The 15426-nt window shown below is 41.5% G+C and overlaps 1 protein-coding gene across 2 annotated transcripts in view; it reads left to right on the top strand.

The window, feature by feature from the left end:
* DCLRE1A (DNA cross-link repair 1A) overlaps nucleotides 1–15426 on the top strand; it is a 60067-nt gene that overhangs the window by 23753 nt on the left and 20888 nt on the right. For both annotated transcript variants that reach the window (XR_004539164.1, XM_033941352.1), the window contains exons 6-8: nucleotides 3195–3313; nucleotides 5988–6131; nucleotides 8717–8862. Coding sequence is in view for 1 of the 2 variants with exons in the window: in XM_033941352.1 (XP_033797243.1) it covers nucleotides 3195–3313; nucleotides 5988–6131; nucleotides 8717–8862 (409 nt within the window). In the remaining variant the exon portion in view is untranslated. The remainder of the gene's footprint in view (nucleotides 1–3194; nucleotides 3314–5987; nucleotides 6132–8716; nucleotides 8863–15426) is intronic.

The raw sequence follows: 15426 nt of genomic DNA, 5'->3' as shown, positions 1-15426 counted from the left end.
GTTTTGACTCTGAATAGCATACAGGTCACCATTAGATCACACTTCAGAGACAAAATGCTATTTACTGTGCACTTTTAAAGCACTTTGGATACAGAGAAGGGCAAGAATAAACGACTGACCCTTTCAATGCATTTACTTTCATTAAATAAAACCTCTTCAGCATCAAACTCTTTGTGATGACTTCTGTTTTGATTTTTGAATTTTTTTTTTTTTTACTGCCAATTCAGGACCTTTTAAAATCAATAATGAAAGTGTTTATATGTGATGATTATTATTAACGGCTCACTATGCTAGAATCGGAGATGATTTGGAGCACCTGTACAAATAGTGGTCTCCTCAGAAGTTTATGCCATCTAGGTGGCGTGAAGGAGTGGCCAGGTAAGGGCGAGGGAGAACTGCAAAGTTAACAGAAAGTTTAAGTTAGCTGGGTGGCACACTGTCCAAAAAGGTCCTGAGGAGAACCTTGCATACAAAAGGAACACGAGTGTCTTGTTAAACTGATTTAAATCGCAAGACACTATGATCATGTGGCCCCTAGTCTTATAAAGCAGCATTGGCTACTTATTTCTGCCAGTCTGCAATTTTTAATTTTGGCACACAAAGCTGTTATACCACAGGTATGCTACTTCCCTATCGGCCTTCTGTTTACTTTGTTCTTCTCTTTCTAATTTATTATTTGTTCCAACTAGGTACAGGCTGTCCCCCAGGTTAGGATCCAATTTATTAGTTGTTCCGACTAGGTACAGGCTGTTCCCCGGGTTAGGAACGGGTTCTGTTTTTTAAACCGTTAAGTTGAATTTGTATGTAACTTGGATCTTAGTATTCTTTCCACCTCCTTGAGGCCCCTCCTTGCATTCCTTTCCATCCATCCCACTATTCCCTCTCCACCACATCCAATATTACTCCCTCTCAACTCTCTCTTCCCCATGTATCTCTACCTCACTCACCACCGTATCCAATAATTCTCTCTCTCTCCTTATGCCCAACAATTCTCCTCTTTCTTCATCTACCCATGTGCACCATCTCTATTTTCCTTTGATTCAGACTAGCCGCGGGTAAACCGCCAAAACTGTGACCAAAAAAAATGGTCACTGCGAGTTCGGGGACAAGGCCATTCACCGCCCCATGGAGCGGTGAACGGTAGCACGGGGCGGTGAACAAGGAGTAAACACGCGGTGAACGAGCGTTCGAACCGGCAGCCCACTCTCTCCCGCCGGCCGTCCATGCATCTCCCTCCCTCCTTTTCCCTTACCTTTTCTTCTTAAAACTGGCGATTTCTATAAGGCTACGAGCTGTATTACAGCCGGAGCCTTGAAGTCGCGTCGCGTTGCCTGCTGGTAAAAGTCTCCTCTGACGCAACTTCCTGTTTCCGGTTGCATCGGAGGAGACTTCTAGCAGGCAACCCGACGCGACTTAAGGCTCCAGCTGTAATACAGCTCGTAGCCTTATAGAAATCGCACGGCTGGCCGGCGGGAAGGAGCTGCTGGACCGCGTGTAGGTTGCTGGGGGTGGGGGGATGGAGAGGAGAAGACACTGAAGACGGGGACGGGGCGGTGAAAGAGACAGCAGGCGGTGACGGGACGGTGAAGGGGACGGCAGGGACGGGGTGGTGACGGGGACAGAATTTTTCCCCGTGTCATTCTCTAATTCAGACAAACAATTCTCCCTTTCTATTATTCCCTCCCCCACCTCAGCATCTCTTTCCCTCACTCCCTCCATTCTTCTATGACTCATTCCCCTTCCCTTCTTTCTTCCGTTCATCCTTTGTCCAAAGTTTCTGCTCCTTTCCTCCTGAGTCCCAACGCACCCGCGGCTTTGTACAGAGAAACAACTTCAGCTGGAAGGAGGAGGAAGCTGGTCAGTTGCATTCAGAATTCAATACAAAGCAATTATGATATGCCATCAATTTTTATATGGTACGATCCCTGAATTTTTTAAGGGCTTAATGTCGGAGTATCAACCGTCAAGATCATTGCGCTCTGAAAATTCAGCATTGCTGAAAACGAAGGCTAACCCTAAGTATATGGAGATAGAAGCCATGACTTGTACATGTACAGGGGTTAAGTTGGTCAAATTCAAAAATGTAGAGATAGGAGCTCATTTAGGAAAATGCTGAAAACACAATTATATGCATTTCTTTGAGAAATCGATTCTATGTAAAGACTGAATCTGTCTTTTGGAATAAAACGGTATATAAATTTTAAAAATAAATAAAGGTAAACACCTACTGGAGGGAGGCATGTACTTGGGGCACAGAATGGAGGGAGGAAGAGAGAGGGACGCATTGGGACTCTGAAGGTAAAACAGGACCCCCTGTTTGTAAGTATGAGTCCGACGCAAGTTGGATGTTCATAAAACGGGGACTGCCTGTATTGGATTCTTTCCCACTACAAAAAAGAGCTAAGACAAAAAACTTGCCTAAAAATAAAAACAACAGAGGAGGCAAGCGAATGTCTAAACCCCCCAAAAGACAGTTACATTTATTATAATCAAGTCCATAAGTTTAACATATGTCCAGTAAAGTCCGAATACAGTTACTTGATTGGGAGTCAAATCTTGCTGATAAAGTCCCAACACGATTTTGCAGTTTCTACCTCGTTTTCTCCAGATCTGCTAGTTGTGGATCAAATTCTGCTGAGTTATTTGTTAGTCCCCTGAGGAAGATATAACTTAAAAATATATATATTTCTCAACAGTTTCCATCATGGCCTGTACATTTAGACCAGTGAGTGTCCAGTTTTTCCATCCCGTCGGAAAAATAGGTTTTGTCAAAAAAACATTTTTTTTTTTTTTAACCAAACTTTTCAAACTGCCCTCGTATTACTGAATGGCAAAAAGCATTCTGCTTGATAGTCGTAACAGAGCGAAACCACAATGAATTCAAATCCTGATTTCCCTCTCGCTCTCTTTGTATCTTCCCTTTCTTGTTCATCGGCACTTAAGTACAACAGGCATGATGTTGTGACAGAACATTAAGATCCAGGAGTACCTGCAAGAAGGCTCCCTTCTTCCCTGGGCTCCTCTGCACAGGCTGCTTAGCTGGAATTGTACCACTGCCAACAGTTGTCTTCCAGCCTTTGAACCCAAACTAGCAATTTGTAGATTTTGTAGAGTGTCTAAAATGTACAGTTTCGGTATGAATGATGCCACATGCATAAGGTTACTATCAATTCTTTTTGATGACTGTCTTGCAGATAACTGGTAATTTAGTAAGGAGCAAGCTTCGTGTGGATGAGCAATACATAAACCCTCTGCCCATGGACACCGAATGCTTGGTGAACGGAGTGAAAGTTGTCCTACTTGAAGCAAATCAGTAGGTAGCTTTGGTTTTGAATTTGAATTTTTTTGTTTTTACATGTTAATTGCTAGTTTTTAACCTTCTTTTAAATTCCTGCCCCAGATGGAGAGAGCAGCATTGTTCAGAAGACCTTAAAGCATCTTGCCTCAAAAATGCTCCTTTATCCTTTTGAGAAAATATGGTCTGCTGAAAGATGCTTAAATACCATATATACTTGAATATAAACTGAGATTTGTGGGCCAAAAACATGGCCCAAAAATGGGGGTCTTGGTTTATAATCGGGTCAGAGCCTACCTGCCCCCCTCTCGAACCTGTTGCAGGCCTCCACCAGGCATGATATAAGACCTGATGGTCCAGCGGTGGGCAGGACAGGAGGGATCCCTTCCGTCTCAACCAACAATACTCACGTCCCTCCCGCTTCCCTGAAATGCTACCTTAAAATCCCTGGTGGTCCAGCTGTGAACTGGGGCAGGAACGATCTTCTACGCTCCTACCCTGTTCAGAGCCGTTTTCTGAATAGCTGCTATGAGGTCTTGTGGTTGCTGCGAGAACTTGCACAAATGCATTTTGTTATACCGATTAAAACCAATGATTTCCGTACTGTAGTCCAGGCTTTAGTTTTGTCGAGACTTGATTACTACAATGCCCTGTACCTTGGAATAACAAAAGCAAGATGTAGAGCATTGCAGGTTATACAAAACGCAGCAGCACGATTGATAATAGGATTGTCTAAATATGATCATATTTTGCCACATCTCCAAAAATTGCATTGGGCTACCAGTCGCCTTCAGAGGACAGTATAAAGCAGTAATGATTTGTCATCAATTCTTGTATGGAAACATTCCAGAATTGTTTAAAAATAATATACTTGGCTATACACCAAAAAGATCATTGCGCTCGGAGAATTTAGCTTGACTGAAGGCGACAGTGAATCCAAGACTTGTTGAGACTAGTAAAATGACTTTTTGTTGTGCAGGAGTTAAGAAATGGAACTCCCTGGTGGGTCAGATACGAAATTGTTGGGAAAGGGGCATGTTTAGAAAATTACTTAAGACGCAGTTATTTGTAGATGCCTTTGTCTAGCCAATAATTTTCCTCTCTAGCAGAGTTGAACTATTCACGATCTTTATTATGCAAACCTATGGTGTTATTTTGTAGTCATGATTTCTGAGTATTGTTTGTATGTTTATTTTATCATGTTTTTGTTTTAAAATGATGTATGTAAATTATGTAAACCGTATAGAAATTTTTAAAATAAATAACTTGCAGGAGCATAGAAAGATTGCTCCTGCTCTAGTTCACTGCTGGACCACTAGGAATTGGGAGGGATCCCTCTTGTCCTGGCCCACCAGGTCTTAAAGTAGACTCGGTAGAGGCCTGCAAGGCATCGGGAGGGAGAGGGGACAGGGTGCAAAGCCTGGGAGAGGGAGGGGGGGCTGGTTGCAGAGCCTGAGTAGAAACCCTTCCCCCCCCTTGGTTTATATTTAAATCAACATTTTTTCCTTCTTTTTGGGGGGGATAAAGATATCTTGGTTTATATTCGGGTTAGTTTATATTTGAGTATAAACGGTAATCTGTGAAGACCAAGCTTTTCTCTTTCTGTTTGTTTTATCAATTTATATATTTGCTGATGTCGGTCCCACTTAACTGCCAGAAATCTTGTGACACTTTAGAAGGTTGAAGCCTTATACTATGCTGAGACAAACTTTTCCTGTGACCTTAATCCTTGCTTTCTTTTAAAGGTAAAGCATGGCAGTTAAGAACTACCAAAGAGCTGTGTGAATATTTATCATTTAATTCTTATTTTTGTAGTTTGCTTTGTATTTTCTCATCTTCCAGTCACTGTTTTAGAGATTATATTTAAATACATGTCTGTTGTGGGTGGATTTTATCTCCAATGGAAATGTATGAAATATAGCATGATGTGAATAGGGAGGTTCCAGGAAAGGAGAGGAAACATTTCTTTACTGAAAGTCTGGCTGCCTGGAATAGCCGACATCAGAGATGACATTATCAAACTGGAGATAGAAATCAAGTGTGCTTGGGACAGATGCAAAGGGAAGTGAAAAGAGCAACCACCAGTAGTTGAATAGGGCTCGTGGTAACACAATAGGAAAGACAGCTTGGTTGATTTGGAGGGGTCCATTTGGTTTATTGGCTGTTCCTGTCTATGGACTTCATCAGTTGTTCATCATGCTGCCTGAAGTTGACAATAGAAAATTCTTATTATGAAAGAAGGAATTTAGTCATAAGTCAAAACGGAAAGAGAAGTATGTGGCCTTTAGACCCTGGCCACTGCACCACTCCTGGCCATAACAACCTTACATAGAGGCTTCAAATGCATCTCTAAAGAAAACATGTTCCTTTTTTAAATTAAATGTCTATAAGGAGACCTCCAGTTGCAAGTGAGTTCCAGAGTGTGGGTCCAGCAACACGCAAAATAGAATCGCAAATTGTGGCCAGAAAAATATGGCAGGCAGAGGGTACAACTAATTGATCCTGTTGGGAGGAACAAAGCACCCTTGGGGCAACATGCTATTAAAAAAAACAGGAGAGGTAGGCTGGTAGTCCCATGTGAATGTTAGAATTTTAAAATGTTATTCTGTGTGGAATAGGAAGCCAGTGTGCTGTGATACTACTTTAAGGCAAAAAAAAGTTGTAAATCTATTTTTGTCTTTGTTCCCTTCAGCTGTCCTGGTGCTGTTTTGTTTCTGTTTTGCCTTCCTAATGGAACGTCTGTGCTGCACACGGGAGACTTCAGAGCACACCCTTCCATGGAGTGTTTTCCGGCTCTAATTAGTAGAAAAATCCACACGCTTTACTTGGACACAACGTAAGTCTTCACTTTTACCATTTATTTCTGCAAAATCATTTGGCTAGATGTGAAGGCAGTGGTGTACCAAGCATGAGGGGAGGGTGTTCCCGGCCTTGGAGTCGTGGTCCTGGAACTTCCCCTTCTCACAGCCTGGCCCCAAAGCTCTCATCATTCTCTCCGGTTCTCACCATTCTCTCCTGTCCGGTCTGATGCCGCCAAGCTGAAAAAACTGCCGGCCTCGGCAGTAATTCAGCAACGATTCCCGCAGCTCCCCTTCCTGCTTTCTGTGTTTGCCTGACGCAATTTCCTGTTTCCGCTTGGGTGGACCGCGGCAGACGGAAAGCAGGAAGGGGAACCATGGGCAATGTCGCTGAATCACTGCCGAGGCCGGCAGTTTTTTTTCAGCTTGGTGGCATCGGACGAGACAGGAGAGAAGGGCTTGCTGGGCTTGGATTAACTGGGTTGTTTTTTTTTTAAAGTGCAAAGCGGTGGCGAGCACAGGGGGGGCATTAAAAATGCTAACTAGATTTTTTTTTTTTTAAAGTACAAAGTGGGGAGTTTTGTAAAAGGGGGAGGGGTTAGTTTGTGATGACATATTCCATACTAGGCGAAGGTGTTTTCTGTGTTCTGTGCGTTCAAAAGACATGGTTTTCTGTTAGGATTGACGGTGTAGGATTGATCTGTACTAGTCTGGCTTGTTTAGTTTTACAATGGGTGTATTGATGTTGTACTGCTCAATGCAGTGTGTACGATGCTACCTTTTCCTAGGTACTCTTGTGGACGTGTGGTCTGTTACTAAAAATCATATTTTTCATACAGACGTGGGGGGTGTCAAAAAATGATGGGCCCCGGGTGTCACATTTGCTAGGTACGCCACTGGGTGAAGGTTCTGGATCCTCATTTGCGGTCAAAAAGCATCCCATTCAAGAGTTGCCTTGTACCTCTGCCATCAAAACTGTCGCCTTTGGAACATGTCTTTTATATTTTAATTCCTTAATTGAGAGTAAAGGCTTAATGGGGGGGAAAAACCCTGCAACATGTAGGTTTATCTAAATCTTGTATGATTAGATTTTTTTTTCTTAGATTGGAAGTTAATATGTAATGTAATTGTAATGTAATTTATTTCTTTTATACCGCTACATCCGTTAGGTTCTAAGCGGTTTACAGAAAATATACATTAAGATTAGAAATAAGAAAGGTACTGCAGCGTTATAGTGTAAGTGGGTTTGGATTCTGCAGAAGAAATTCAATAACAAAATTCCTAATTTTAAGCAGCAGAAACTTACATAAATGTTGGTATTCTAATAAATGATTTGCATATGAGGACATTTCCATCTACACAGTAGTTTGTGTGGAGATAAGATAAGAAAACATGGATAGGGCAGGCATACTAGTTAGATTATAAAATCTTGTAATCTATGCATATGTTCTTTTGGAATATAGATGTGAGCATTTGCATTAGTGCTATGGGTGGTTTAAATACCCACACTGCATGGTGGGCATAACTAAAGTAGCTTACATTAGAACATAGAGGGCTAGATGCACAAAACATGGTCGCTGCAGGGCCGATTTCTAAACAGTGATCGTTTTTTTTTGTTCAAATGGCTGCCCATGCAAATGAGTTTTGCGGAGAGCACTTGTAATTCCATCCGATTGCTCATTTAGAAACCGGCTCTCACAAATGCGCAGAGCTAGTTTGGGGGAAGCCCGAATAGCTGAGCAGCAGGGGAAGCCCCAAAACAGCCTCCTACCACTCAGCTGTTGGGGCTTTTTTCTTTTTTAATGACACAGATTGTGTGTGTATGTGTGTGTGCTATACATGCACAATATCTGTGTCCATTATAAAAAATCTGAGCCACCTCCTCCCTCATCATCATCACAACTCCTAGAACCAAAAGAGAGGCAGGAGGGATTCCCACTTCCTCCGGCCACTGAGAAACCCCCCTTTGCACCAAGCCGAACTGCACACCCTTTAGGACACTCCACCCCACTTCCCGCACTTCAATAAAAATCAACAGGAGGGATGCCCATTCCCTTCTGCTGCCAGTACCCCCTTCTTCCCCACGAACAAATCCCCTCCCCTCCACTTCCCCACCTCAATAAAAATTGGCAGGAGGGATGCCCAATCCCTACCTCTTAACCTCCCTATACCTCTAAATTACGATGGCAGCAGGAGGGATGCCCAGTCCCTCCTGCTTGTAGGCCTGCCACTCCAGAATTGCAGGTCTTCCCCTTCCTGGTGCATCCTGGGATTTACGGAGAGGGGCCTAAGACCCTGACTGGCTCAGACGCCTAAGGCCCCTCCATTCATGTCAAACGTAGGTGCCAGAAATGTAGGCCTTCCAAACCCTGGCCAACGTTTCCAGCACCTATGTTTGACAGTGGCTGCAATTCTACAAATTGCGCCATTTTTATGAGGTGCTGGACAATGGCATGGTTTATAGAATTTGGTCCTTTGTAAATGACAATAAAATAGATGGGCCAGTTGGCTATTTACTGTGTTTTTTTATATAAAACCCTTTTATTAACTGAACTATAGAGATTGGGCCTTGATTTTTTTGGTTTGTTGCTCTACTAGTGCAAATTTCACTCATATCTTTCAGGTATTGCAGTCCAGAGTACACATTCCCTTCGCAAGAAGAAGCCGTACAGTTTGCTGTCAATATCGCTTTTGAAGCGGTTACATTGCACCCGAGAACTCTCGTTGTGTGCGGTACTTATTCTGTTGGAAAAGAAAAGGTCTTTCTAGGTATCGTTTCAAGCTGTTATCTGTGTTGTTTGTTTTGTATTATTTATTTTAGATTTCTGCTTTGTGTGAGTGCTGTTAACTGCTTACACCATATTCATGAATAAATGGGAGAACCTCAAGTTTCCAAAATTCAGCCGAATATCATAAATATCAACCAGAAAAGTAATCGCTTTTTTTTGAGTTTCATGAATATTTTATAGATGCATGCTTGATTATAAATTTTTGCTTTGAAAGTGATTGGTAGTAGTATCAATGTTGTCCCTTGTGACACAAAATCAATAGCCCTAGAGTTACTTCATAGGACCTCTTCTATCAAACTGCACTAGCTGAATGGCCCGCACTGCTCCCGACGCTCAGAGTTTCTATGCACGTCGGGAGTAGCACAAGCCATTCAGCGCAGCTCTCTGCGCTAAAAACTACTAGCGCAGTTTGATAGAAGAGGCCCATAGTGTGTCTGTATATGTCATGCATTTATACTCAAGCAACCTTCTGAAAGCCTTTTAATATGAACATATTATACCCATGACCTGTTTAGTGTATATGTAGTTTATTGTTGACCATCCTGATGTTTTCTACTTGTTGTTCTTACAAAAAATTCAATAAAACTATTGAACCCCCCCAAAAAAGAATGTTTCTTCTGATCTAAAACAACAAGAAAATATCAGGTTAAGAGATTTTCACATAAGAATTGCCGCTGCTGGGTCAGACCTGTGGTCCATCGTGGCCAGCAGTCTGCTCACACGGCAGCCATCTGGTCAAAGACCAGCGCCCTAACTGAGACTAGCCCTACTTGTGTACGCTCTGGTTCAGCAGGAACGTGTCTAACTTTGTCTTGAATCCCTGGAGGGTGTTTTCCCCTACGACAGCCTCCGGAAGAGCGTTCCAGTTTTCCACCACTCTCTGGGTGAAGAAGAACTTCCTTATGTTTGTTCGGAATCTATCCCCTTTCAACTTTAGAGAGTGCCCTCTCGTTCTCCCTACCTTGGAGAGGGTGATCAACCTGTCCTAATCTGCTAAGTCTATCCCCTTCAGTACCTTGAATGTTTCGATCATGTCCTCTCTCAGTCTCCTCTGTTCGAGGGAGAAGAGGCCCAATTTCTCTAATCTTTCGCTGTACGGCAGCTCCTCCAGCCCCTTAACCATCTTAGTCGCTCTTCTCTGGACCCTTTCGAGTAGTACCGTGTCCTTCTTCATGTACGGTGGCCAGTGCTGGACGCAGTACTCCAGGTGAGGGCGCACCATGGCCCAGTACAGCGGCATGATAGCCCTCTCCGATCTGTTAGTGATCCCCTTCTTTATCATTCCTAGCATTCTGTTCGCTCTTTTCGCCACCGCCGCACATTGCGTGGACAGCTTCATCAACTTGTCGATCAGAACTCTCCAAGTACCGCCCCGGACATCCTGTATTCGTGCATGAGAATTGTGGTAGACTCTTTGTTATCTCTTCCATTATAGAAATAGTAGACCTATATATCCCCCTCTTTATTAAGCTGCTCTAGAGATTTTAGCGTGGTAAATGCTTCAGTGTTCTTAGGAATTCTATGAGCATCGGAGCATTTACCACCCCAGCCCACACTAGTGCAGCTTGATAAAAGCGGTCCTAGTTAATGGGTTCCAGTCCTTCAAAAACCTTTACGAAATTCCAAGTTTTGCACATTTATGAGTGGGAGAAATGAACAACAAGCTAGAAAAGAGGACATTTTAAATATTATGTTTGTGAAAAATCTGTGATCGCTGTTGAAATGTATCGCATCATAGTGAGCTTAGTAAAACGTTAAAACAGATCTCAAAGTCAAATTTCATCAAATAACAACAAACTTTTATTTAAAATGACTGGAATAGCAGTACAACAAATTACACACAATTGGAAAAATTGTGACAGATTGAACTATAATTTTTGGTGGAACTCAGTTTGCCATATATATAAAATGGAACATACATTTGCAACACAAAAAGGATATATGGATAAATTCAAAAAGATTTGGGGACCATTAACAAAATATTGTAATAATTGAATTTCATTTTCCCATAATAAGAAAATAGTTAAAGAAGAAAGGGAGGGAGGGGATATGGAAGGGGGTTTATACTCTTTATTATAAATAAAATATTATTAATAGATGGTATTCTTACATGAAAACAATGTAATAAAGGGAAGGGAAAAAGGTTAATAATTTAAAAAATAATTGATAAAATCATTACAATATATATGTTGTATAACTTTATAAGAAAAATAATTACAGTTATATGATATATAAAATCATAAGAAATATAAGAAATGTTATGTATAAAATACATTATAGAAATATCAAGTGTATTATTAAGATAATTGTATGAAAATTTATGACACTTGTTGTTAAATGAAAAAAAATCAATAAAAAAACTTAAACCGGAAAAAAAAAACAAAAAACAGATCTTAGCTAAAAGATTTAAAGGCTGTGATGCAGTACCTGGTATTATGCCAGTGTAAGGTAGTTCCTAACAATTCATTTGTTTACCCCTAAATTATTGCATCTTACCGAGATTTTTACATTAGATGCAAAAGAAGTATTTGATAGGATTAATGAAATATGTATGCACATGGCCATGCAATGAAACTGCTGCCTCACTTAGCAAACAAGATCAAGTCTATTTTTCTTTTACAAAGTCCTTTATGAGGAGTGTGAAGTTTCCTTGCTTAACACATGGGAACATGGTGTAGGTGTTTAGAGTACAAATTTTGAACAATTTCAAGAGCCTATGGGGCCCATAACCAAAAAAAACGAAAACGTCCAAAAATCTGCCTAAGTTGGCACTTGGACATGCAAGTGCCGATAACACTGCACAACAAAGTTTTTGCTTCCTGAACACTGCTGGGTGTTTCTTATAGAATTTTGGGTGCTGATCATGAATATTACATCAAAAATTACCCATCACGTACCATTTCAGAGAAATCTTCAATTTTGTCGTGATTTTTTCTTATATTTGGATGCAAACAATTTTTTCTCCCATAAGTGTCTTATCAACAACGGTTTGTGCCGCCTGGGTATGTCCATGCATAAAATCTAGCCAGGTTGGAAGCTGTTTTATGGAAGATGACATCCTGGGCATGTCTGGGCAGGTCTGAACGAGCTTGCGCTGTCTCACCATGCTATAATGGTGGCTTCCATACACCGATCCTGCTCATTTGGTTAATATAGATAGTCCGTGTGTGTATATAGTATCAGTATAGTAAAGTATAGTAGTATAGTAGCTGTAGCAATATAACAGTAAGTAAGCTTGATGCTATAGACGTTTTGGTGTCGGGCAATATGTCTCGTCGGTGTCGTAACAGCCGCGACACATTCTGCTATATCTGTGGGGAATATACACTTACGCCTCAGAGACGTTCGATGACTGCCCTTGTAAAGAAAGCCTATCATCTGTATTTTGGCTGCAAAATAGGTGATCAAGACAAGCAATGGGCGCCTCACATTTGCTGTGCGACATGTGCTGTTAGTCTGAGAGCCTGGCTCAGAGGTACTCGAAAGACGATGCCATTTGCTGTTCCGATGATATGGCGAGAACAGAAAGACCATGTGACGGACTGTTATTTCTGTTTGACTAATGTGTCTGGTTTCTCTGCCAAAAACAAGAAGTCAATTGAATATCCTAATCTGCCTTCAGCAATGAGACCCATGCCACATGATGACAGTCTTCCAGTTCCGAAACCACCAGAGGATTGGACCTTAGACGAACCAGATGAAGAAACTGCAGTGCAGGGTTCTAACAGTGACATTGACCCGGATTTTGAACCATCCTCATCAGGCGATCCACATCTGATAACACAGTCCGAATTGAACGATTTGGTCAGAGATTTGGGTCTGTCAAAAGCAAAAGCTGAGCTGCTAGGTTCGAGACTGCAGGAATGGTGTTTGCTATCACCAGGTACGAAAATTTCTGTGTTTCGAGACCGGCATCATGATATAACCAAATTTTTTGCACAAGTCGACAGTCTCTGTTTCTGTTGTGACATTGAAGGATTGTTCTCGGTCTTTGGTTGTGATCACAACCCGGAAGAGTGGCGTCTTTTCATTGATTCGTCAATGTTAAGCCTGAAAGCTGTTCTGTTGCACAATGGCAACGTTTATCCTTCAGTACCTGTTGGCTATGCAGCACATATGAAAGAAACATATGAGAATATGGAAATGTTACTAAAGTATGTCCAGTATACCAGGTATAACTGGAATATCTGTGGAGACCTCAAAGTCGTTGCTCTGTTACTAGGACTGCAGCTTGGCTATACAAAGTACTGCTGTTTCATCTGCGAATGGGACAGCCGAGACAGAGAGTCGCACTATTCTAGAAAGAACTGGCCACTCCGTAAAAAGTTAGTTCCAGGACAGAAAAATGTAGCACATGAATCGCTTGTTGACCCGACAAAGATATTTTTGCCTCCTCTTCACATTAAACTGGGACTCATGAAGAATTTTGTGAAAGCAATGAACAAGGAAGGGGAAGGTTTTCGTTATTTAAGACAGATGTTCCCAAGAATAACTGATGCCAAGATCAAAGAGGGTATTTTTGTTGGCCCCCAGATCAGACATGTTATGAGTGACAAGCGATTTGAAGATCTGTTAGTTGGGCCGGAAAAAATTGGCTGGAAAGCCTTGAAAGACGTTGTTGACAATTTTCTGGGCAATTACAGAGCCCCAAACTACATTCAGCTGGTAGACAAACTTCTCAAAGCATACAAGAGAATGAAGTGCAATATGTCACTCAAGATTCATTTCCTCCATTCACACTTGGACTTCTTCCCCGCAAATCTCGGTGCTGTGAGTGACGAGCACGGTGAAAGGTTTCATCAAGACATAGCTACGATGGAGAAACGATACCAGGGCAATTGGAATCCGTCAATGCTTGCCGACTATTGTTGGATGCTACAACGTGATGCACCAGACACTGAATATAAAAGAAACTCGGGAGCAAAACACTTTTAATTCTGTTTCATTTAGTCGCTTGTGCGAAACGTAAACTTGACTATATATTTTATTGTCAGTAAACATAAAAATGTCTATTTCTCATAGTTCTTACGTGATGCAGTAAAACCAAAACCATATTTGAGCATACCAAGTTGGTACCTGTCATAATCACCAAAAACTTTTCAGGAATCAAGACTTAACCAAAAAATTGTTGTGCAGTGTAATCAAAGCCCTTTTCCTGGACATCTAGCGAGACATTTCTCCTGCTGTGCATTCAGAGTTCCAGGGGTGTGCTGGGAGGCATATTATGGGCATGCTTAACTTGGACATCTTGCGGCGATAATTGAACCTTTTCCAAGACATCCTGGATGGAACTTAGACGTTTGGAGCTAGACCTGTTTTAGAAGCATCTAAGTGCCACAAAGTGACCCAAACTGACCAAATGACCAATGGATATATAAGCATAACCTCCCCTCCCACCCCCAGAAAATCTGAATGAAAGAGTACATACCTGTCTCTAGAGCAGCAACACTTGGTATGGGAAAGCCTAGTAGAGCATTACATAAGTGTCTTAAGTAACCTGGCGGATGGGCTAGTGAACCATAGAGAGGAGAACCCAGGTCCATAAGCCACTCTGAACACTACTTTTATGGTGGAAAGGGTGAGCCCAATAAATCCTCCTATACTGCTATATAGGTGCCACCTGAAGCCATGAGGGCTATTGGGATGGTAGACAGGTGGGTTTTGGAGGGCTCAGCATAAATTATAAGGGGTATATGGTGAGATGCTTCTGATGCTCTTTATGTGAAGTTCACAGCAGTGCCCTCTTAAGGTGTCCTACTGCTCTGTTGGCATGTCTGTGTGGTCATCCGTCACAATGCTGGCCCCTCCCATGTCCAAATGGTCTGGATTTGGACGTTTTCAACTTGGACATTTCTTTGGTTGAAAATAGGATATAATGTTAGGTGTCCTAAGGGTTGGACATCCTGTCAGCCTAGACGTTCAAGTAAATGATTTTCAAAAAATGAATATATTTGGACGTTTAGCAATTCAGCTTTAGAAAATGGATGTTTCTGTGCTTCCGACATTGGACATTTAGCAGGAAATGTTCAAATCGGACTTCGACTTCCTGTTCGAAAATTAATAATAATAAATAATAATAACAGTTTATATACCGCAGTACCGTTAAGTTCTATGTGGTTTACAAAAGATTAATGAAGTACAAGTTGAGAGAACTTAGGGGGTGGGAAAACAAGAGGGGGATAGTGTAATAGAACCGTTAAATTACCCTCCGCATAAACTTTTGAATAGTATTGGAAATGTGTTGCACTGGTGAAACTTAGCTGGGGTGGGGAGAGGAGGTTTTAGAATAGCTTGATCAACTGTTTTTTTTTCCTAAGCAGAAATATTCAGCCATACATGGATTCCCTTCCCAGCGGGAATACCTGTGGAAAATTTTATAATGCAGAATTTCATCACTCCTGGTCTTAAATGCTTCATGGATTTTAGATCATATAAAATACTAGGAATAAAGCTTCTATTTCCCAGAGTAAACCAAAACTGGGAGTATTTTGGAATTAGTAATATCTTTGATATTAGTGTGATAGAAACGTGACAGCAGATAAAG

This window comes from Geotrypetes seraphini, chromosome 4, assembly GCF_902459505.1.
Source record: "Geotrypetes seraphini chromosome 4, aGeoSer1.1, whole genome shotgun sequence".
Lineage (NCBI taxonomy): Eukaryota > Metazoa > Chordata > Amphibia > Gymnophiona > Dermophiidae > Geotrypetes > Geotrypetes seraphini.
The sequence above is the reverse complement of the archived record's forward strand: the minus strand, read 5'-3'. Positions and strand labels throughout refer to the sequence as shown.